The sequence below is a fragment of the Cetorhinus maximus genome, chromosome 14 (assembly GCF_964194155.1).
Source record: "Cetorhinus maximus chromosome 14, sCetMax3.hap1.1, whole genome shotgun sequence".
NCBI lineage: Eukaryota > Metazoa > Chordata > Chondrichthyes > Lamniformes > Cetorhinidae > Cetorhinus > Cetorhinus maximus.
The window spans coordinates 77,375,401-77,400,900 of record NC_135892.1 but is presented as its reverse complement, the minus strand read 5'-3'; the positions used below and the strand labels follow the sequence as shown (position 1 = coordinate 77,400,900).

The window sequence follows — 25,500 nt, the reverse complement described above, 5'->3', positions numbered from 1 at the left end:
TGAGTCATCTGGGAACAAGTGGCCTGCAGCCCAGGCCAGGGGGAAAGGGTGGTTTGCCAGATCACCAGAGGCTGATGTTGCAACTGAGTTCTGTTGCAGAGGAGTCAGATAAGGACCTCAATGAGGTGGCATCCAGTAAAGAGTAGATGAGCACACATGCTGAGATCTGGGTTCATTAGCTGGCCTGCCAGACGGCCTCTTGTTCAACATACAAGTGTAGGTGAGAATAGTTAATTGATAGCTTTCTCCTGGAAACATCGGAGTTCTTGTCTATGCTGAACAACAAGAAAGTTAGTTATTACCTGAGACATCGAGGACATACAAGGGGAGATAAGCAATGAACTCCAGCTGCCCCAAGTCTTTTGATAAGACAACATGAAAGCTAAAAACAGCTTGTAAATGGTCACTTGTGGCATGATGTTGGGATGCTAGTGTGTGTAAAAATACTCGGCGGAATTGTCCATGCCCGTTCGCAACAGGCATGTTTGGCGGCGTGAGCGGACAATATGGTGAGAAGGCCAAAAGTTGGTTTCACGTTGTTGTGAAACCAGTTTGCAATCGTCCACTCTGCCCATCAATGGCGCACCACGTTTCCTGCAGTCTGACATCGGGAACTTCATTTTATTACTTCTCCATATCATTATAAGCCCTGCTCTTCGGGATTAATCTCCCATGCTGGATCATCCGAGCATGTCAGCGTACCACAACTAAACAAAAGCAACGTGCACCTGGCCAGCTGCACTTCGCTCGGGACTTTGAGGTTTGTTTGCCTACCTTGCTCCGGGCAGCACTCACGGTCATCAGCGCCAGGCTTCCCAGACAGCACACATCACTTTTACGGGGGCTCTGGGGCCAGTCTCTACCAATCAGACCAGCCATAAGGCAGGGGTGGCTTTACAATTGCTGCAGGGCTAGGGCTTGCTTGGAGAAGAGGAAAGAAGTGGCCTCAGACAAGCGAAGAGGCTGCAGGGCCATGGCTGTACTGGGGAAGAAGGTTATGCCAGGATGTGTGGGGGCACACATTGATTTTCGCAACTGATCTCAAGATGGCGAGGGCTGAGGAGACAGTCTCCAGAGGAGATGAGGCCAGGTGGAGATGTGAGGGTGTGTGTGTGAGAATGGGTGGTGATGTCCCTTGAGCTGGCAGTGAGTGAGATGCCAGTAAATGTGCGATGGGCTTGAGTGTGAGTTTAGAGTGATGAGATGATTCCCTTACTCTGACAGCACGGATGAGATTATTCATCCTCTTTCTGCATTGGATGGCCAACCTCTTCTGTGCAGCACTGGCACTGATCACCACTGCCATCGCCTACCAAGCCGGAGTGGTGAGATTGCTGGACCTCCTGCGGCCAGAACGAGGGTAGAGGACATCACGACGGGCCTCCACAGCATTCCAGGGACACGTCACTGAATCGGGGGGCTGCAGTGTTCTTGACTTTCAAGGCCATATCTTCTATGCAGCAGTCCTGCGTTGGAAGCACTGAGAGGTGTGCGCGCAGCTGCACTTTAAATATGGCACCAGGTGTGCGGAAGTGGCAAGGTGACGGTGTGGCGGGAAAATGAGAGTCCGCCCGCCATCGAAACAGTGTGTTTCCTGGGAATGCATGATTAATGAGGCGGGGTTGTGACGCTATGGCGTGAAAAGCTGCTACTGCGGCCGGCAGGTAAAAAGCGTTCTTTTTCCCGCCTATACCGCACTTTGTGCAAATCTGAGATGATTCTGTCCATTATGTGTGAACATTGTTGTGTTCAATTAAACTTTCTGTAAACCTTCAGGTGATTTCCTGATTCACAGGTCATATTTAAATGGTGATCAGTATCCAGCAGGATGTGCTAGTGCTCACGCTATGAAGCCTACTGCACCTGGTATTCCAAAGTAGTCTTCCATCCAAGTGCTAACCAGATCTGAGTCTGCTTAGCTTCTGAGATCAGATGAGAGCATGTGTTTTTAGACTAGCATGGCAGTAGGCAAAGTCTTATTTAATGTCTTTTGCAAAAAATTCTTTGAAATGATTTAGTGCATCAAACAAGGATTGACCCCAGGTCTCCCATGCAGCAGGCAGAAACTCTACCCCTAAACCAACAATGCTCCAATGGCATGTGGAAATGGCATGGATGAAAGAATCATGGATGATGGTTTTGCTCAGCTGAGCAGGTGCACAGCCGTACAGGAGCCTTAAAGGTACCATGCAAGCCTTGTTCTGGGATAAATAGTGTGTGTACAGTGATATAAAAAATTTAAAGGGACCACACACTTAAGAAAATGAGGTGCCCACAGCAGCCAAATTTTAAAGGGAACATTGGTAACAGATATGCTCATCTATTTGACAGCAGCAGGACATGAAATGGTTAATGTGGCCCAGGAATGTGAGAGAACGTTTAAATAAAGGCATGTTCCATAGAGAAACTGACTGCTTAATGGAACATTCAGTTTAGAGTTAAATACAATGGCACCTATCAAAAGGAGTAAATTAGAAAGAGACAGAGAACCTGGATTTCTAAAATTAAAGATTGGGCTCCTTTGAGTTAAAAATCCAATTGGGGGAATTCAGGGCTAAGGAGAAAATAATACTTAGCAAGAATTATCCACACAATGGATAAACATAAAAAAAGAGTTGGAGAGTCTTTTAAGTCCATGGTTTCTTGACCAGATGGTATACTACAGCTTTCTATGTTATCTATTATGGGGGCGAATCTTTCCTATGGTGGGTAGGCTGTTCAGGAGCGGGCGTGGGCGGGCGTGGAGCCGATCACCGCCCATGATTGGCTCTGCGCTGCCACTTTACGCGGGCAGGCCGATTAAGGCCCGCCCTGCGTGAATCGCGGTTCCTGAGAACAGTGGGAAGGGGCAGGCGGCAGCAGGGGTCCAATGACCGCCGGGTCCAATGGCAATCCAGCAGCCTATTTAAAAACGGCACAGGCAGCCTTCCAAAGGACCGATGTCACACAGGAGGCAGGAGGGCAGGTCGGCGGGGCGATATGCCCCAAGATTTTCGGATGAGTGCCTCGCTGCCCTCAACAAGGAGGTGGCAGCATGCCGTGATATCCTTGTGCCAAGGGATAGGAGGAGGAGGCCCCCCCCCAACTTGACGAAACGTGCCTGGGAGGAGGTGGCAGAAAGGGTCAGCTCCCACGATGTGGTGAGACGTACCTGGGTGCAATGCCGCAAGCAGTTCAATTACCTCTTGCGATCAGGAAGGGTGAGTACCGTGTTGGCATGGGTCACTTAGCACAGCAGTTAGGTTGGCACCCCCTGGCCTCCCCACCAACTCAGAATTTTGTTATTGCATTCATTCATTCATGGCATGTGGCCTTTGCTGGGTGGGCCAGCATTTATTGCCCATGCCTAGTTGCCCCTGAGAGGGTGGTGGTGAGCTGCCTTCTTTATCCGGTGCATATGGTGCAGGTACACCCACAGTACTGTTTTGGGGTGAGCTTCAGGATCTGGACCTAGGCACAGTGGTGTAGTGCTGAAATATTTCAAAGTCAGGATGCTGAGTGACTTGAAGGGGAACTCCCAGGTGGCGGGGTAGCCATCCATCTGCTACCCTTGTCCTTCTGGGTGGGTAGTGCTCGTGGGTTTGGAAGGTCTTAGAGTGTGAGTGGCAAATGTGATGGAGGCAGCATCTGGGCAAGGGGGTCAGCCCTGGCTGCTTGGACTGAGTGTATGGCACTCCAGGGTCACGAATCGGATGATCCCTGCAATGTTTCCCTCAGGTGGGGCTGGCAGGGCTGCAATGGCAATCCAGGTACAGGGTGGACTAATCAATGTTCCTCACTCCTTTCAGGAGAAGACCGCACACAATAATGCCGAACGGCTGCGGACTGGTGGTGGGAAGGCCCACCTACTCATACTGACCAGATACGAGCAGGAGGCACTGGAGCTAGAGAGGCGCCATGCGCTCAGGTCTACCGGCCGCGGTGAGGTTGGGATGTCACTGGGAGGTAAGAGTGCCGTGCCCTGAGGTCACAATGACTGTCAGTGTAAACATTCCACTGTTGACTATATATTGATTTCAGCATCCAACACGAGTTGCTCATTGATAATGGAAGGAGGAGCACATCCTGATCCGCGTACCAGGCATACACGTTAAGAGTGCAATGACTTCAACTAATCAAATGTCCTTGTTCTTCCTTTCAGCCTCTCCGGAGCAGGCCCACACTCAGGAGGCAGAGGGACCGCCACCAACCCCTGAGGGCCCAGGAGACCAGCGTCCTACCATCTCAGCCAGGCAGGCACCAGTGCAGATACCAGCACCTCAGTGGGGATAAGATCGTCGGCTAGTGTCTCGGTGCACAGTGGTGAGGGCACTTCACACTCGCTTGAGGTGCAGGCGGAGGCAGAAAGTGCCCAGGGCGCCAGCAGTCGGAGGACCAGGAACATGCTCAGTCGATGGCTGATGATGTGCCTCTGGAGCCGCCCCTGAGGCAGCAGATGCTGGAAGTCCAGCAGGGTGTGTGGGAGGATCTGGCGGAGATACATGAGGGGATGTGTGCCATGGTCTCCGTGATGGAGAAGTCCATGTGGAGCATGAGCAATGCAATGACCCTCATGGCCAAGCGCAATGCCTCCTCCATGGAGAGAGTGGCGACTTTCATGGGGAAACTCCTCCAGGAGAACAATCAGGGCCTCCTGGGGCTGCGCTCGGACCTCAGGTGGTCAGTGTCAGTGCGGGAGAGGGATTGGGCACCCAGCATCCCAGCTAGGTGCCCATCCATCAATGGTGAGCAGGGAGGTCCGAAGCGACCTCACATTGGCGCACAAGCTGCCTGCTGTCTCCTCTCAGGGCGCTCCGGATGAGGGCAGCAGCTCCTCCGCCCCTCTGCCAGTGACCGTGGCATTTGATGAGGCTGCAGCGACTGGGGAGATACCAGCCGTGCCACTGGCCACTCCCTCCCAGTCGGGGCCAGCATAGGCTCCACAGGCCAGAGGACGCCCACCAGGGTCACCAAGGCCAACAGGACAGCAGAGTGAGCAGGCCGTCTCAAATGCCGGTGCCAGCGAGGGGGGGCGGGGGGAGTACCTAGACATAGCACCAAAAAATGTAAATATAAATCACCTTAGGCAAACCACGGGCTTGTCACTGGTGGTTTTCTTTTGCCCCCCGTTTCATTGTCTTTTATTAGATGTGCTGCTCAGCTGCCTTTTAATGCACTTTCATTTCTGTATGCAAGTATGCAATCATTAAATGTTTTGGTTCTCAACAAGCCTCTGCGTGCTTCATTAGTTCTGCAGGTGTAGGGGAACCCATGGGGGAGAATTGGGTGGGGGGGGGCCGTTGGACAGGAGCGGGCACAGGCAGGCGCACAGCCAATCGCTGCCTGCGATCGACTGTGCGCCGCCATTTTACGTGGGCAAGCCAATTAAGGCCCACCCAGCGTGACGCACACCCGGAAGCACTGAGCACTCCCTGTGCGGGCGGGGGGAGGAGGCTGAGTCGGGGCCTGCGTTCTTTCGCGCATGCATGCGAAAGAGCGCAGAAATCTCCCTGAGGCACAGAGCTGCTTCAGGGAGATTAGTTAGATTTTTTAATTTAAAAATAAAAAAAACTTTTAAGACATGTCCCCTCATGTGACAGTGTCACATGAGCTGGGACATGTCAATGAACTTTAATTAAAACTTTCATTCAATTTATAAGCACTTCGTGAAACCTCATCCCACCTGTGGATGAGGTTCCATGAAAAATGTGAAGGCCGCCTGGGCTCTTCGCCTGCCCGACAACCTTAAGGTTGGACAGGCAGCTCCGTTGAGTATTTCAATTACTATTTAAATAGCCTTAATAGGCCTTTGACAGTCCGGCAGACGCGCAGCCAACTCCGGTGCGCCCCCGCCGAACTGAAAATCTGAATGACACGCAGTGATATAGGGAAGCACACCCGACGTCACCGCGCGTCCCCCGCTCGCTGACCCTAAGATTCTGGCCATGATGTTATGAGTGACTTGTTTGTCATTGAGCTTTATTGACAAGACACATAGTTAGTGTTCCTAACCAGGCAAGTGTTGCTGTCAGGTATCGAGTACAGAGCCTCCAGCCCTGGCATGTGTTGGAAGTTCATCTGTGGTGGGCTAGCTAAAGGGTCATTGGATCAAAGCCTCCTGGGTGTCCCTGCCTCCCTGGAGATTGCTCGGTATCATCTATCCCCTTAGCGTTGTCCTGAGCGTGTTCGTCCTCGGACTCACTACTGGACTCATCATCTGCAGCCAGAGCATCTGCGTCTACATCTTCTTCCTCCACTGCGTCCCCCCTTTCCAGTGCCAAATTGTAGAGAGCGCAGCATGCAACCACTGTCAGTAACACACGATCCGGGGGGTATTGAAGTACGCCCCCTGATCGGTCCAGGCATTGGAAGCGCACAAGACCGATGGTTCTCTCTACCACCACTCTTGTGGAGGCGTGGCTCCTATTGTACCGCTGTTCGGCCTCTTGGATGATGGAGGGGCGTCATGAGCCACCTTTTGAGGGGATAGCCCTTGTCACCCAGCAGCCATCCATCAAGCCGAGCCGAAGTACTGAAGAGCCTCGGCACCTGGGAGTGTCTCAGGATGCAGGCGTCATGGGAGCTGCCTGGGTACCTTGCACAGCCTTGCAGAATCTGCATCCTATGGTTACACACTATCTGCACGTTCATGGAGTGGAAGCCCTTCCTGTTGATGAAGGCACCGGGCTCACCCGCTGGCGCCTTGATGGCCACATGTGTGCAGTCAATTGTACCCTGTACGAGGGGGAACCCAGCAATTGCTGCAAAGCCTCTGGCTCGCTCCGCCTGGCTGGCCTCGTCCAAGCGGTAGTGAATGAAAGTCAATGCACACCTGAACAGAGCGCCTGTCACCAGCTTGACACAACTGTAGACAGCTGATTGGGAGACTCCACAAAGATCACCCACTGATCCCTGGAAAGAGCCGGAGGCATAGAAGTTGAGGGCAGCCGTGACCTTCAACGCCACTGGCATGGGGTGTCCACCCACACAGTTGGAGCTGGTCTCAGGGCCTATCATCTGACAGATGGAGGTCACTGTCTCCTTTGGGAGACGTAGCCTCCTTCGGCACTGCACCTCAGACATATTGAGGTAGCTGCATCGTCGCCTGTACACCCTGGCAGCAGGATAGTGGCGTCTTCTGCGGCCCCTTCCGTCTTGCACTTCCTGTTGGCCCTGCGCCCCTTGTGCCTGCGCCTGTCCTCACAAAGGTGGCTCCCCTGGAGGCTGAATATGAACTCTTGGCTCCTCCCCCTTCTGGCCCTCCCTTCCTCCTCAGAGGAGGTGCCTCCAGTGGTGAGCACAAATCCCATTCCCAGGATAAGGGAAGGCTGCCTGAAACATGCTAGCCCCAAGAATTATGTTTCCTCCAGAGTCCTGACCTGAAGCCCTATTTTTCTGTCAAAGCAGCTCTGAAGAGAATTGAAGTTGTCCTGTTCACACAAGCAAGTAGCAGTAAGTTTAAAAAGGAAATTACTAACAACTCGCATTCGCGAGCCCACTCACCCCTCTTATCCCACCCGTGGATGAGGTTTTTAAAAACATGGCCTACCTGCCTGCCCGTTGTGCCCATGCAAAGCACTGAAAATTGCACAGGCTGCGAAAAATCACTGTGTATTACTGCCTCAAGGGGATTAAGTAGCCCGTTAATTAATGACAGACGCACCTGGGAAGTCATAGCGCACCTGCCCTCCGAAATATCGCGATGGAGCACGGTGACCTCGGGACGCATGCCCGACATCATCGCGCGTCATTTTACGTGTTGGCGTGTCGGGCCCACCCCAGCACGCCAACGGCAAAATTCTGCCCATGCTTTTCTTTGTCTGCATTATGGTGTATAGATTTGACCAAATGAAGCTTAGTGAAAAAGAGAAAGTCTAAGCACTTTTCATGACTACTGGATGTCCCAAAGCCAATGAAGGTATTTTTTCTGAAGTGTAGTCACTGTTGTAATGTAGGAAACACGACAGCCAATCTGCACACAGCAAGCTCCTAAAAAAGAGCAATGTGATATTGACCAGATTTTCTGTTTTTGGTGATGCTGATTGAGGGATTAATATTGGTCAGTACACCATGGATAATTCACCTGCTCTTCTTCAAAATAGTGACTTGGGATCTTTTGCATCCACTTGAGGGGGCCGATGGACCTCGGTTTAAGATTTCATCTAAAAGACAGCACCTCCAACAGTGCAGCATTCCATCAGTACTGCACTGGAGTGTCAAAATTGATTTTTGTCCTCAAGCTTTTTTTTATTCTTTCATAAGATGTGAGCATCGTTGGCCAGGCCAGCATTTATTACCCATCCCTTATTGCCCTTGAGAAGGTGGTGGTGAGCTGTCTTCTTGAATCGCTGCAGTCCATGTGGTGTAGGTACACCCACAGTGCTGTTAGGTAGGGAGTTCCAGGATTTTGACCCAGCAGTGACGGAACGTTGATATATTTCCAAATTAGGACGGTGAGTGGCTTGGAGGGGATCTTCCAGGCGGTGGTGTTCCCATTTATCTGCTGTCCTTGTCCTTCTAGATGGTAGTGGTCGTGGGTTTGGAAGGTCTAAGGAGACTTGGTGAGTTCTGGCAGTACACCTTACAGATACACACTGCGGCTACTGTGCATCGGTGGTGGAGGGAGTGGATATTTGTGGATGGAGTGCCAATCAAGCGGGCTGCTTTGTCCTGGATAGTGTCAAAATTCTTAAGTGTTGTTGGAGCTGCATTCATCCAGGCAAGTGGAGAGTATTCCATCGCACTCCTGGACTTGTGCCTTGTTGATGGTGGACAGGCTTTGGAGAGTCAGGAGGTGAGTTACTCACCACAGGATTCCTAGCCTCTGATCTGGAGTGAGACTTGAAGCCATAGTCTTCTGACTCAGAGGCAAAAAAAAAAAAGCATCATCAACTGAGCCACAGCTGACACACCAGAGCAAATAGTTTGAGAAAGGTATATGATGCAAAAAAGGATGAGAACCTGAAGTAAGGCTATCTGGGAGAACCAGGGGCTATTCAAGACTGAGACTAAGAAGAAGTAAAGGAAACCATTTTCTTGGTTTACTTCTGTAGTTTAACAAACTGTACTATTGAAAGACTGGCCTGTATATGAAACAACATAATTCTGACATTAAAAAGGAGACATCTATCTTTGGGAATCATGCCTGGTAGGATATGGTTTGCAACGTAGGTCAGCAGCCATTGCTGAGCTTGGGGTGGACATGAGGGCAGTTGGAAAATTCCCCATTCTCAATGAGTCATATGTAAGCTAAGAGTTTTTTTTAAGACTTCTATTTTAGAATAAGGCTTTCAACATAAACAATGCAGTTTAATTAGGCAGTTAGAGATTGAAGTCTTGTCTAATCAAGTATGTTCTTGGAACATTGGAAGTAAAGAAGGCATCCTTGTTATTTTATGCTTTAAAGGATAGTTTTAGGGAGGCTTGAGTGGTCAGATAGTGGATGTGTTCTCAGATGAGGAATAAGGGTGTATTTTTATGTATATAAGTCTAGACTTGAAGCACAGTTATTAGAGCTAACCTGGACACACTCAAGTGGTAGGAAGGCCATTCAAGATCTACCACTTCAAAATCTTGTAAATGTTAACAGGTTAATTGTCAGACCTACTGAGTTTTTCCAGGTATTTTTGTTTTTGTTCTAGATTTCCAGCATCCGCAGTATTTTGCTTTTACCTTAGTGTTTAACTGACTGCCACTTCTCTTCGAGGAATGTCTACCTTGAAGAAGTATTGCTCTTCTCTCCGACAGGATTTCCGCCTGTCTCTTTCGCCCTGTTCACTTTCATTGCTTTCCATTTCACTCCTGGTGTTTGACAAGGTGTTTACTAAAACTCGCTTTCACAGCCATATTTCATTCCTCAGTGACTGTCTCCGTCTCTGACTTACCCCACGTGTATTCCAACTGAAGTTCCACCCCTCATGTTTCGAATCCACCCAGGATTACAGGTATCTCTGGGACATACAACGCTCCTTGGACTGCTGTTCTCATCACATCCTGAGATCCATACTCAGTGCCATGCACCGCCATATGAACACACTCGACCTCTCCCTCCAGCAGCACTGACACACCCTATTTCTAAACTGTCCTTGCCCCCAGTTTCATTTTATTCTTCGTCTCATCCGACGCCTCAACGAGAAACTTTGTCTCTTGCTTTCAGATGCAAAAGAACGCAAGTTCCAACAACTCATCGACACCAACGCCCATCCAGGACCCTCCACCCCTGCCCATCCCTCTGTTCCCATCCCGTCTTCCAATCCCAGCCCCGGCCGTGTATTCACCATATCCTCTGACCTTCCCCTCTCTGATGCTGAACGTTCAGTACTCAGCAAAGGACTCAGTTTCATACCCTTACGCCCTCACCTCAATGAATTTTGAGCTCGGCATGATGCTGAACTCTTCTTCCGCCACCTCCGTGCTCACTTCTTTGGGCAGGAGTCCTCTCCCCGTTCAATGGATCCTTTTACCCGCCTCCAATATTCTCCCTCCACCTGGACCCCTCCCTCTGGATTCTTACCTGCTCTTGATCTTATCATTGAGAACTGCCGGCGTGACATTAGTCGTCTCAATTTCTCTACTCCTCTCACCCACTCTAACCTGTTTCTTTCTGAACTTGCCGCACTCCGTTCTCGCAGGTCCAACTCTGACTTTGTCATCAAACCTGCTGACAAGGGTGGTGCTGTTGTTGTCTGGCGCACTGACCTCTACCTCACAGAGGCTGAGCGTCAACTCACAGACACTTCCTCCTACCTCCCGCTGGACCATGACCCCGCCACTGAACATCAAACCATTGTTTCCAGGACTGTCACTGACCTCATCTCCTCTGGAGATCTTCCCTCTACAGCTTCCAACCTCATAGTCTCCCAACCTTAGACGGCCAGCTTCTACCTCCTACCCAAAATCCACAAACAAGACTGTCCCGGCAGACCGATCGTGTCAGCTTGTTCCTGCCCCATGGAACTCATTTCTTGCTATCTTGACTCCATTCTCTCTCCCCTTGTCCAGTCTCTTCCCACCTACATCCGCGATTCCTCTCATGCCCTACATCATATCAACAATTTCCAGTTCCCTGGCCCCAACCGCCTCCTCTTCACCATGGACGTCCAACCCTCTACACCTCCATCCCCCACCAGGATGGTCTGAGGGCTCTCCGCTTCTTCCTTGAACAGAGGCCTGAACAATCCCCATCCACCACTACTCTCCTCCGTCTGGCTGAACTTGTTCTCTCACTGAACAATTTCTCCTTAAACTCGTCTCACTTCCTCCAAATAAAAGGTGGCTATAGGTACCCGCATGGGCCCCAGTTATGCCTGTCTCTTTATGGGGTATGTGGAACATTCCTTGTTCCAGTCCTACTCAGGCCCCCTCCCACAACTCTTTCTCTGGTACATCGATGAATTCTTCGGTGCCGCTTCATGCTCTCGTCTGGATCTGGGAAAATGCATTAATTTTGCGTCCAATTTCCACCCCTCCATCATTTTCACATGGTCCATCACTGACACTTCCCTTCCCTTCCTTGACCTCTCAGTCTCAATTTCTGGTGATAGGCTATCCACCAATATTCATTACAAGCCTACCAACTCCCACAGCTACCTCGACTACAGCGCCTCACACCCCGCTTCCTGTAAGAACTCCATTCCATTCTCTTAGTTCCTTTGCCTCTGTCGCATCTGTTCTGATGATGCCACTTTCCAAAACAGTTCCTCTGACATGTCTTCCTACTTCCTTAACTGAGGTTTTCCACTCATGGTGGTTGACAGGGCCCTCAACCGTGTCCGGCCCATCTCCCGTGCATCCGCCCTCACACCTTCCTCTCCCTCCCAGAACCATGATAGGGTCCCCCTTGTCCTCACTTATCACCCCACCAGCCTCCGCATTCAAAGGATCATCCTCCGCCATTTCCGTGAACTCCAGCATGATGCCACCACCAAACACATCTTCCCTTCACCCCCACTGGCGGCTTTCCGTAGGGATCGTTCCCTCCGGGACACCTTGGTCCACTCCTCCATCACCCCCTACACCTCAACCCCCTCCCACGGCACCTTCCCATGCAACCACAGAAGGTGCAACACCTGCCCCTTTACTTCCCCTCTCCTCACCGTCCAAGGGCCCAAACACTCCTTTCAAGTGAAGCAGCATTTCACTTGCACTTCCCTCAATTTAGTCTACTGCATTTGCTGCTCCCCATGCAGTCTCCTCTACATTGGAGAGACCAAACGCAGACTGGGTGACCGCTTTGCGGAACACCTTCAGTCTGTCCGCAAGCAAGACCCAGACCTCCCTGACACTTGCCATTTCAATGCACCACCCTGCTCTCATGCCCACATGTCTATCCTTGGCCTGCTGCAATGTTCCAGCGAAGTTCAACGCAAACTGGAGGAACAGCACCTCATCTTCCAGCTAGGCACTTTACAGCCTTCTGGACTTAACAGAGTTCAACAATTTCAGATCATGAACTCTCTCCTCCATCCCCACCCCCTTTCCGATCCCCCTTTTTCCAATAATTTATAATTCTTTTACAAATATATTTTTCTTTTCCCTCCTATTTTTAAATTTATTTCAATCTATCGTTTCATCTCCACCTTTTAGCCCATTTCGATCCCTTCCCCCCCACCCCACCCCCACTAGGGCCATCTCCCACTTGCTCGTCCTGCTTTCTACCCTTATTGTCTCCATTAGCACATGCTTTAGATAATATCACCACTGTCAACACCCCTTTGTCCTTTTGTCTATGACATCTTTGGCAGTCTCTTCTTGGCCTCCACCTATCACTGGCCCCCTATCGAGCTCTACCTGTCCCACTCACCCCCCTCTACCAGCTTATATTTCATCTAATTTCTATATGTCTTAGTTCTGATGAAGGGTCATACGGACTCGAAACGTCAACTATATCCCTCTCCACAGATGCTGTCAGACCTGCTGAGTTTTTCCAGGTATGTTTGTTTTTGTTCTATTTGTCTTTAACTGGCTATGCTATTGGAGTAACCATTGTATTTTAACATTACTTTTCATAAGCTCCTTTTATAACTGTAATAAACATATATACGTTGAAACAAGGCTTCAGTTTGAGCGTTACAGGCCAAATCGAATATAAGTCACTTATACCTGTTTTTCTCAAGCATGCTACAATTAACATATGTCATGCCTCAAGTTACTCTTGCATCCAAAAATATTATTTTCTGAAACAAAGATATCTAATTTGCATTTCAATAAATCAATGCTATCCATCTTCTCTTGGGAACCTATTTCACTCATTCATTGAAATAATGTTTCCACAGATTAATTTTGAATTTACCCCTTTAAAGTGCTTGCCGTGTCCTCTGGTTTGGCTGTTCTAGACAAGGTGCATCGGCTTGCTATACCTTTGAACTGTTGCAGGCCTTTAAATCCTGCAGCAACATGCAAATTTCTGCCCCCTCCATGGCAAACCCCAGTGGGTGCTAGTTTTGATGTCAGGTGCTCACTCACATTGTGCAAATTTGGCTGAACCAGAAACTGTGGCAGGATCAGTCCACCTCTCATTCAAATATTTCCCACATGGAAAATATAGGCTTGTATCTTTATTTACACTAGTTCACTTTTGTGGAATATATATATATCAGTTCTGCTACTGCTGTCACAGCACTCACTATTTAAAATGTGTTTTTTATAAAACCATAAAAAGATACTTTGCAAAAATATCAAATGTATTCATAATTTTTCAAAAAAACTTTTGGGTGATGGTTGAACTCAGTGTTCTGCACAAAGAAATGAGTTAACTATAAATGTAATTATGTCATAATAACCATTAAGTTATGCTGGAATCATTTAAAGCTTCTGAAAGCTATACATTTAACACAATGTTTAAGTTAATTAGACTTGGATAACCTTTAAGCAGTTTACCTGAAAATATAACATGAATCACAAATGCAGCAAAGTAAAATTAATTTAAAATTTATCTATGCAACCACGCGCAAAATTATTTTAAAGATGCCTTGTTAGGTGATAATTTTGGATTCAAAAGTCACTGACAATGACTACTGGATATCATTCGAGCCTGACAAGTGAAGAATTTTTTGCCTACATTCAAACAAGCCATTAGTTACCCATTAACTGCCATTGAGTACTGATGCAACTTGTGTTCCAGTTCATCAGATTATTCTTTATATTTGTAACCTTTACAAACATACAGAATAATACGATGTCCTAGACTTCCTTATGAGGGTGAAAATAAAATGCTGTTACATCTTTTAATACCTGCAAGTGCTGCTCTTTTGCATAACTTCTGCTCGATGATATCCAGACAGTTTGCAGAATCCATCATTGCTGTATACAATAGGCCAGTCCACTATCTGGGCATTCCCAAGCACAAAATTTGTGTCTGTAGAAAAAGAAAATAGATTTAAAGACATCTTATTTTGACAGGACATTACATTTCTCTTATACTTTGGTTCTTCAATAATCAACTGGGTTTTATGGGTACAGATGACACTATCTGTAGTTTCTGTGAAAATGACATAACAATCTACATTATTTGTTTCAGTCTAGCTGTCAAGTACTTCAATCAACAAGTTCACCCTTAATTTTCCAGTGCAATTCCTCTTAACATAGATTAATGTTTAATCAGCGACTGGAATGATGGGCTAATGGAATAGGTTTAGAATGCTAAGGGGTAAATTTGACTTCAATTATCTTAAATGGAAATGAAAATCGAGAGAAATGTATAACGGGCAGCTGAATCAATATCATCCGATTCATGCAATCATCCGAAGTCAAAATTAACCCCTTATTCTTTTAACTCTAGGTCAGACATTTCAATCTAGCCCAAATGTTGAAATGAAAGTTTCTGTAAATGCTCGGCAGGTAACCTTTACTGTAATGAGTAAACCTCACACCTTTAAAAATACAAATTTGGGTTGTTTTTTAATGACATCTCAAAGCGATAAACATTATCTTCAGAAGAATTGCACAGAACCAAGGAAGAATAAGTAACTATATATAATTTGGAAATAAATGGGAAAACATATTTCTGTTGTACACTTTTGACTTTGATTTTGAAAAATTACGGGGGCATTTTATGTTAGGAAAGGAATCAGATGGATAAGTACAGAATAATGAAAAAGTTAGCGGTACTCAAAATGGAAAAGGCAATGAGTCCTAGTAGTTTGCATTCAAGAGCGCTGATGAAGTCAGAGAAGAAAGGGCAGAAATGCTGACCACAATGTTTCAAACATTTTTAGATAAGCAAGTGTACCAGAGATGGAGAATTACATCATGAAGGCAGAAAGGAAGAGAACAATAGCAATATATTGCAGATGTTGGAAATCTGAAATAAAAACAAGATGCTGGAAATACTCAGCAGGTCAGGTGCACTTGTGGAACAAGAAACAGAGATAACATTTCAGGTCATTGGCCTTTCGTCAGAACTTGAGAAAGAAACCTTCTAGCTATAGACCTATCAACTTAACATCGGTAGTGGTTGGAATATGGGATAGAATATCCTTACTTAGAAATGTTTGGGTTAAGCAAGGAAAGCCAGTATATATTTGTAAAAGCAAGTGTCCCTGACAAATTTAATAGAATACTTAGAGGAAATAAGAGTGAATTTAAAAAGTAAATACAGTGTACAGTTTCTCCCCCCTCCCTTTTTTTTCAATAATTTATATAGATTCTTCTTTTCCCACCTATTTCCATTATTTTTAAATCTAAAACTAAAACTTTGTTAGTCTTTCCACCCCACCCCCACTAGAGCTGTACCTTGAGTATCCTGCCTTCCATTCTTAATTAGCACTTTTCTTAGACAATATCACCACCTTCAACACCTCTTTGATCCTTTTGTCTGTGACATCTTTTGATTATCTGCTCCTATCACAGCTTGCTTATCTCCACAATCATCCCACCCTCAACTTCTCTCTCCCCCTGCCCCCCCACCTTAGACCAGCTTATATTTCACCTTTCTCCTAACTATACTCAGTTCTGCCGAAGGGTCATGAAGACTCGAAACGTTAACCGATTTCTTCTCCACCGATGCTGCCAGACTTGCTGAGTTTTTCCAGGTAATTCTGTTTTTGTTTTGGATTTCCAGCATCCGCAGTAGCTTTTAGCTTTTTGTTTTTATTAATACAGTGGATGTTGCATATTTATTTTCAAAAGGTGCATGCATTAAAGGAAATATGGTAACATTAGTATTACATTAGTTAAATGACAGAAAAAAAAGTTTCAGGCAGCTCATGATAGGGCATTTCTTGGAACTTCTCCCAATCTGCCAGCGTTACTTTGCTGGATATATGCAGCATTAATGAAGGTCGGAATTGTCCATGCCCACTGGTATCGGATGTGTTTGGTGGTGTGAGCAGACACTATGGCGAGAAGGCCAAAAATTCGTTTCACAACATCATGAAACCAGTTTGTGATCGTCCACTCAGCCCATCGATGGCGGGCCGCGTTTTCCACCATCAGACGTCAGGAACCTCATTGTAATACATCAATATAAGGCTAGACCGCTGGACTCATCCCCACCCTGCTGGATCATCCGCCCATGTCGGATTGATTGCACACCAATGAGTCTCACAACAGCATATAAAAGGCGTGCACTTGGCAGCCTGCACTTTGAGGGGAACTCGGAGGTGAGTACACAGTAACATTGTGGAGCACTCGCGAGGGACGCCTGTTGGACTTCAAGGTTGAGGCATGTTGGGGGATGGAAAAGGCTGCCCTGTGGTTGAGACGACTTTGGGGGGGCGCAAAGGCTGCCCTCCGACTGAGGCAGCTTTGGAGAGGGGGAACAAAGGCTGCATTGCGGTGGAGGTGACTTTGTGGGGAGGCAAAGGCTGCCCTGCGGTTGAAGGTAGCATACAAGCATATGCGGGGTCGGGGTGAGGTGAGCGAAGGAAGCGGCCACACATTAGGGACACCTTGTATAAAGTGACCATTCATCTGCAGCTGAGACAGCTGAGGTGCAGCTACAATGATATGATTGGAGTCAGGCCTCTAGTTTATCTGCCCACTCAAGCAGCGCAGAGGTATCAAATTGCCACAAAATGCTCCAGAGCTTTTTACCCCCTCAGGCACAGACTGCAAACTAATGAGCATTTTAGTGGACTGCAGAATAGATGGACAACTGGATATGTTGTACAATCTCCTTGCAAAAGCTGGCCATGGAGCAGTCACTGGTGAAGGTGCTCACAGCCCCTTGCAATGTCATCATCCCAGTTTGAACCAGTCTCTCCCATGGGTGAAGCTAACCAACACGGATTAGGAGAATGCCTGCGCCTGAGCTCAGAGCACAGCATACAGTTCAGTGGGAAAAGCTGCTGCCAATCGGTCAGTTGGACTGGGGCGGAGGAAAGGGTTTTGGGCAGCCATGCTGCACACTAATCTCTGGCCATCCAAGTGGTGGCCAGCACTCTCCGAGGTGAGTTAAGAGGCATTCAGGCTGAACCAACAGAGGCTCTAAGTACACCCACGCTAACCCACGCGTCTCTCTCTTTCATCCTGCAGGAGGAGTACATCAGGATCATGGAGCCTGGTGAACTAGCTGTATGTCTCATGGTGTACAGAGAGCAAAGACGCCGGAGAAGAGAGCGACTGAGACGCTTGGTTGCTCAGAGGGAGGAGCAGCACCCACAGGGAGAAGGGGCGGCTGGGGCTGCAACACATGCTGCTGAAGAGCCACAGTGAGCCATCGCTGGTAGGTAGACCCAGGATCTATAGACACTGGCTTTCATTCCTGAAGATGACTGAGAACCAGTGTCGCTGAAGACTGTGCATGTCTAGGGAACTGGTTAGTCAAATCTGCCAGCTGCTGCAGGATTTGACGCCACGAGGACATGGAGGGCATCCACTGCCAATGGCCATGAAAGTAACAGCGGCGCTCAATTTCTATGCCAGTGGATCCTTTCAGGGCTCCTCAGGTGACCTCTGTGAGATATCACAAGGCTCCATACACAAATGCATCCATTAAGTCACAGATGCCATCTTCACAAAGGCACACAGCTTTGTGTACTTTCCCCGGGACCAGGAGAGCCAGGATGCAAGAACAATTAGATTTGCCCAGGTCTCGGGTTTCCTCCAGGTGCTGGGTGCAATCGAATGCACCAACGTGTCACTCAGATCTCCATCGCAACACACAGTCAACTATGTCAACCGCAAAGGATTCCATTCGCTGAATGTGCAGCTAGTGTGCAACCACCACAAACGCATCCTGCAGATCTGCGTACAGATTCCAGGGAGTGTGCACAACTCCTAAGTTTTCGGTCGGTCACAGATCCCTGACATCTTCCAGGGTCTACAGAGACTGCAGGGATGGCTCCTCAGGGAAGAGGACTACACCAGAGGTGACTGATGACTACCCACGCGGCGGCCTCAGACTGCAGTAGAGCAAAGGTGCAATGAGGCTCATGCTCCAATTCACAACTTGGTGGAGCAGACCATAGGGATGCTGAAATGAGGTTCCGGTGCCTGGGCCGGTCTGGTGGAGCCCTGCAATATAGTGCACAGATGGTGTCACGCATCGTCGTCGCCTGCTGCATCCTTTACAACCTGGCACTGCAACAAGGAGAGGAGCTGGCTGAGGAGGAGCTGGAGGTCTCCTTCGATGAGGAGGACGCCGATGATGATGAGGGCAAGGAGGTCCTTGAAGGCGACGATGATGGCGATAAAGCCCTCACACTCATTACATGAGGCGCTCTCTGGAGGCGCTCAAGGCTGCTAGATTTGTGGAGGATGATGACGACATGCAGTGAGGAGACACCATAAGATCTTCACATTGCACCTCGGAACGTTTGATTCCAATCTGGCTTATGGCAGCGCACATACCCTCTGTGATAATGCTCCTCTCATGGAAACACATTGGAGGCCCTAATAGTCGCTTGATTGCAGGAGAATGGTGATGACATGCAGTGAGGACACTCCATAGATCTTCACATAGCCTGAGAATGTCTGACTCCTGTCTGGCCGAGGGCAGCTCACTTGCGCTTGGTGATCATGGTCATATCATAGAGATAAAAGCAAAACACTGCGGATGCTGGAAATCTGAAACAAAGACAAAAATAGCTGGAAAAACTCAGCAGGTCTGACAGCATCTGCGGAGAGGAATACAGTTAACGTTTCGAGTCCGTATGACTCTTCATCAGAACTAAGGGAATATCGAAATAAGGTGAAATATAAGCTGGTTGAGGGGGGTGGGAAAGGTAGAGCTGGATAGAGAGCCAGTGATAGGTGGAGGTAAAGAAGAGATTGCCAAAGATGTCATAGACAAAAGGTCAAAGGGGTGTTGACGGTGGTGATATTAGCCAAAGAATGTTCTAATGGTGATATTAAGGGTAGAAAGCAGGACAAGCAAGTGACAGATAGCCCTAGTGGGGGTGGGGTGGGGGGAAGGGATCAAAATAGGCTAAAAGGTGGAGATAAAACAATGGATGTCATAGACCTTTTGTCTATGACATTTTTGGCAATCTCTTTGCCTCCACCTATCACTGGCCCTCTATCCAGCTCTACCTGTCCCACCCCCCTCAACCAGCTTATATTTCACCTCATTTCTATATTTCCTTAGTTCTGATGAAGAGTCATACGGACTCAAAATGTTAACTGTATTCCTCTGTCAGACCTGCTGAGTTTTTCCAGCTATTTTTATTTTTGTTTCATATCATAGTGATGCAGCCATGAAACTTTAAAAGCATCTGATCCTTTGTCCACCTTCAGCACCTGACCCCTTCAGGAGCACAGCTACACTGGTCATAGATGCTGAAGAGATGGGGCCCAGCCCCACCTTAAAGGTGCTGAGAGCACACAGAGAATGACGGAACTCTGTGACACCTGCCCACGACATTCTGGCAGCAATGACAAGTACCATCGAGGTTCAGGCATCAGTAACGTGTCCAGTGAGTGTGAGGCCGGACCATCACTTTGGTCTGAAGGCTGCGCAAAGCAAAGGGAAGAGGCCCTGGACTGAGACACCTGCCTTTATCTTGCGCAGAAAGGTTTCACATCTGAGTAACACGAACACTGCTCATCAGAACAAGGAGCCATAGGCAAGGAGATATTCTTGGGAGTTTATTGACAATAGTGAACATTATGTACAAGTGATTAATACCCGTGCCCAGGCTGTGCAACTAATTCTCCTTAATCATCCTAACCCTGCCGCTATATCTTGGTGCTCCCCGCCATCCACAGCGGAGGTGGAGGCAGCCTGCTGATTACTGTGCCCTGTCTGCGATGACCTTGGCGGGCATCCTCTGGAGGGCTGAGACCTTGAGGGCCCCGGCCTGCTTTTGGGGTCCTGCTGTGTGGCAGTGGCACCCTCCTCAGATTGTACAGCTGAAGCTGCTGAGGTCACAGGTAGAGGGGATTCGATGGGCCGGACACTTCCGGAGTCACCTGGATGAATGGCCCCGAGGTATACACCTGCTGATCCTCCTACCTGTGGGTGCCCAAGGGCCCTTGGCTGACTCCTTGAAGAGGAGTAGCTGGAGTGACATGAGCTGCCCTGCACCCCTCTTGCGTACACACTGTTGGAGGCCAACTATGGCGTCAGCGATAGAGTTCAGCCCACGCAGCAATGCAGGAGCGACGTCCTGGACCAAGGTCTCAATGGCGGCCACCGTCCTACCAGTTTTGACCTCGGTGCATTGGCATGCCGGTGCTATCACCTCAGCCTGAAGGCAGACGGACTCCTCCATCATGCCTTGCAATCTGAGGAGTGCAGCGGACATCCCTTCCTGATGTTCCTGAACTTGCCTTTGCAGCTCCAGAAACTGTGACATGACCAAGTCCAGAAGCTCGTCATATGACTTGGACTCAGCATATTTCTGGCCTCCAGCAGTCTTCCAAGAGTCAGACAGCTGGGAAGTCTCTGCTGCCGCCTGCTGTGGATCAGAAATTGCGATGTGCTCACCAGATTATGATCCCAAGGCTACTTTAAAGCTAAGTCCCACCGGGGTATGTATCTCTGTGCTAGCGGAGGGTGTGGATGAACATTGTGAGGGTCTTCAGGGAGGGTTTCAACGGATTCCTCTTCTGAGCTTCCCTCGGGGCTTGATTGGAGGCCCTGACTCGTGAACTCCATCGGCTGTTCGGCAGATGTGTCTGCGAAAGCAAGAAAAGATAATTGGTGCATCACTCACAGCATGGTTGTCTGATGGATGTTGCACTGCTGGACCCTCACTTGGTAGAGCACCGCTATCCTCACCGTCAGCAAAGGAACGGTCTAGATCCTCGCTGGCCAGCTGGATGGCTCTGTTTTCAAAGTCCATCAGGATCTTGATTTCAGGCATTCCTCCACCAGTAAGCCTCCTCTCCTTCTTGTTGTCCTGCATGAATAGAGATGGAGAGGGTGCAAGCAGGACACCTGCTATGCCAGATGATAAGTATGCCTGGCATGTGTGGATGGTGAGTGGTCCCACAGATGGGATGAGGGCAATGAAGGTGTGTACGAGGGAGTGAATGGTGATATCACTTGAACTGGCAGTAAGTGAGGACCCTGTGGATATGTGAGGGGTTTGAGTGTGTGTGAGTTGAGAGTGATGAGAAGAGTGACTTACCCTGGCGGAACACAGGAGATCGTTCATCCTCTTGTGGCACTGGGTGGCTGTCCTCTTTTGCAGACCACTGGTGCTGACCACTGCTGCCACTACCTCCCAAGCCAGCTTAGTGAGCTTGCTGCCCATCCTGCAGCCAGAGCGGAGGTAGAGGACATCCCGGTAGGCCTCCGCCGCATCCAAAAGGCACTTGAGGGACGCATCATTGAACCTGGGGGCTGCAGTCTTATTGCCTTTTAGGGCCGTGTCTTCTTTGCAGCTGAAGTGGGCTGGAAGCACTGAGAGGTGTGCACACAGATGCACTTTAAGTATGACACCCGGCATGATGATGTGGCGAGGTGATGGCGTGGCGAGGGATTGAGAGCCTGCCCATCACAGAAACAACGAGTTTCTCGAGAAGGCATAATTAATGCAGCAGGTTTGGGACGATACAGTGTGAAAAGCCGCCATTTCAGCCAGCGGGTAAAACTACCCGCCACTGCACTTAGTGCAAATCTGGGACGACTGCCCTCATCATCGGAGGAGACGTCCACTCAAAGTTTCTGCTTCACTTCCAGTGAAGTAATGCTGGCGCAGTGGGGGCAATTCTGAGAAATTTCCTGGGCAACATTTATCAGGCTGGGTGAATGTAAACAGCCACATCCAACAAGGTGCTGTGCTAGGACCATTGCTATTCTTTGATAAATATAAATAATCTGGATGAGTCTATAGTGTACAATATCAAAATGCATTAAAAGCATTAAAAATAAGGAGCCTGGGTAACTGTGAAAAAAACTAAGCAACTTCAGGAAAATATGGGCAGCAGATTGAGCAGGTCGATGTTTAATGAAATTTAATACAGAAATATGAGGAAATATATTTTCAGAAGAGGAATATGGAGAGGAAATACATACAAACGTAACACTTTTCAAAAAGTAGAGGAGCAGAGGTCTAGAGAGCGAGAGCAGAAATCGATAAAAGCTGTCAAAAAATTGAATCCTGGGCTTTATAGATTGGGCAATGCAAATACAAAGACAAATGAATAAAGAGCCAGATTTTGCTGCAGCGGGGCATTTAATGGTATCTGCTGTTATTTAGACTCATTCTTGTACCCTTCAAAAATGTTTTCATCAAAATTTGCTGAAAGTGTGAGCTAATAATTGTGCAATGAGGGAAACAGCATCTGAGACCTGAGTGAACAGGACATCTTAACCTAAGCAAGTTAGGGATTGGGAAATAACCAGTGGAAGTACTGAAAAGCAGGATGAATTAATGGGGGTGAATTCAATATCAAATCAAGTATAGAAAGAGAAATAAAGAGGAAAAGACAGTTGAATTGAGAGAGTGAGAAAAAAATGAAAAGAAAAGTAAAAAAAAAACATTGAAACTAAAACAACATTTTTAATATGCTAAAATAATTCACAACCGAAATGAATGAAACTCCATACTTATGATAGTGTTCAGTGCCAGAGAGGTTGATTGACAGTCATTAACACTTACCACATCATTGAAAGGATACTTACACTTAGAGCGAAACAGCCCTGAAATCAATAGTATAAAGGGTGAAACTGGCAATCCTGTGATTAGCCACGGTGAAAGGCTTGCGCTGACCAGCACAGTTCTTTCAGCTTGTTAGGTATAGCAACTGTATGCAACTTCAATTTAGTGCCTTCGATTCCACTGAGGGTAATATTACCTTATTGATTGTGAGGCTTCCCTGTAACATGGGGTCTACATGTCCTGCAATTGCTTGAATTTCTAAGGAGCTCCAGCTCAGTAATGACAGGGACTGGGGCAACAGCTCCAGCAGCAGCTGCTGCCTTCCCCACAGCCACTTGCAACTACATAGAATAGAAGGGCCATACCTCAAAGGAGATGATACCCTCAGCATAGGGCCTATAGACCAACGGTCAACTTCCTCAATTCCTCTCAAAACAGTGCCTCAGAAGGTGTAGTCTCTTATAGTAGCGAGTCATAGATATGTGCAGACTCTTTAAAGAAGACCTCCACCCAAGAGGAGTAAGTGGCCACCTTTTACCCGTAGCTGTCATGATGACCACAGCTCTTAAATCGTTTCGCTTCAGTGGTCTTCTAGGGATCTTCCGGTGAGTTGTGTGTGATCTCCCAATCTGTAGCTCACGACTGCATCAGCCAAGTCACCAGTGCCTTTTTTATGATAGCTTCCAGCTATTAGGTTTGAGAAAGATGAAACCAGTCAAACCCAGATCGCTGTCATCTTTGCTTCCCTCACAGGATTTCCACAAGTCCAGTGGGTTATTATATTGTACTTATGTGGCAATCAGGCCTCCATCAAAACATCCAGGTGTATTTGTAAATTGGAAGGGCTTCCACTCCCTTAATTTGCAGCTTGGTATAACCACCACAAGAGGGTAAAATAAGTGTGCGCCAAGTATCCAGAGAGCTGCTGTGACTTTCATATTTCAGCAGTCTTATGTTCTGTAGGTCTTTTCTCCACTGATAGCCTCAGCAGTCGGCTCCTGAGAAGAAGGAATACTAATTCAAAAGTTAGCTGACGACCCCACTGAAGAGCACACTAATAGTGGTGAGGAGAGTTACAACAGGAGCCATGGCATCATCACGGTAACTGTAGGATCAGCCACAGGCTTGCTTAAAATTAGGTTCTGCTACCTTGACCAATTTGAAGGTAGCCTTCAATGCACCCAACAAGGTTCTTTGGGATTATAGTGGTCTGCTGTGCCCTGCACAACAGGCACTGCAGAGGTGACGACCGCTGGCACCAGAGGAAGGTGGACAGCATCTGGCATCCTACCAGGAGGAGGAGGAAGAGGAGCATCCTAATGTGTCATTGGCGCCTGCAGGCATGGACTTGCCTGCCAGAAAAGTCCAGAAGTCTTCCAGGCACCCTTCACTTCAGAAGCATGCTTGCAGCATTGAAAGCTTCACATCGAATAAGGGTTCCTAGTTGGCAGCATGCAGATCGTGACATTTCATTTATTGGTAACATTGATTTAACCTGACTGACAGTTAAATGACAAGCGGCAGTATGATATCTATTACTGTTACCAGAAGTCGGATTTTGTGCTCCCAATTCTGAAGCACATGGCTGAGACAAAAATGATAGCCAGAGCATGGATCCAGAAGTCCCGCTCCAGTTCAGCAGTGTGGGTAAGGGGTGAGTTGGGAACGCAGCACTCTGCTGTTTAGAGCTTGCCATTACCACTCTGGAAGTGAGCACTTCCGAACATCTGCAATTTTCAGCAAGGGGCTTTTCTGAATCACACCTGGTGAGTGGAGGCGTGAACCATGGACTGGAGGTGGGAAAAGTCTAAAAAGTGAGTACCAATTCATCATGAAATGCTGTAGCCTGAGTTATATCTGTGTTTACCAAAGTGAGTTATGACAGTGTTATGATTGGAAAAGGTAAGTGACCATTAAATAATGTAGTTGCTAAGTGGTTATTTCTGACAAGTGGAAAGCTGTCAAGTGAAAGAACAGCATTGAAAAAAGGGAAAGCATTCAGGTACATTGGAATAGATCATCCACTGGACAAAGTACTATTCTGAATTGTACAATATTGAAAGCGTAGCCCACTGGGAGATCAATGCCTAATTGGTTAAAATTTTCCCATAGCTTTCATTCATTCTTTAAAGACCATCTCAGCCATTTGTCTGGCTGTTTTGAAGCTTTGACAGATGTCTGGGCTTTCATTCATTTTTAAAGAACCACTCAGCTATCTGTTTGGCTGTCTTCAAAGGCACTAATGGATTCTGAACTGCAGGTTTTGTTTAGACAGCTGTTCTGGAGAACATCACTTGATGACCTGGCTACCTTGCAAACTACTAATGGATTCTGCAATGCAGAGTTTCTTTAGAGAGCTGTCCAGGAAAGTGTGGGGGGTGGTGAAGAGGAGTGAGTGGAGTGAGGGGGGAAGTGAAGAGGGAGTGAAAAGGCAATGATGTGGGTAGGGGGATTTATAATTAACTGTAGAACTTAGCCGATGTCTCAATGAATGAAGATGGACATTTTAACCTGGCCACCTCAGCATCGG

The 25,500-nt window shown here is 47.8% G+C and overlaps 1 protein-coding gene and 1 pseudogene across 1 annotated transcript in view; both read right to left on the bottom strand.

Annotated features, from left to right (window-relative positions):
- The window catches only part of kcnh1a (potassium voltage-gated channel, subfamily H (eag-related), member 1a), a 311,195-nt gene that overhangs the window by 263,213 nt on the left and 22,482 nt on the right, over positions 1–25,500 (bottom strand). Inside the window, exon 2 of the mRNA XM_078557611.1 lies at positions 14,212–14,335. Within this exon, the coding sequence (XP_078413737.1) occupies positions 14,212–14,335 (124 nt within the window). The remainder of the gene's footprint in view (positions 1–14,211; positions 14,336–25,500) is intronic.
- Positions 1,852–1,970, bottom strand: LOC144690251 (5S ribosomal RNA; annotated as a pseudogene).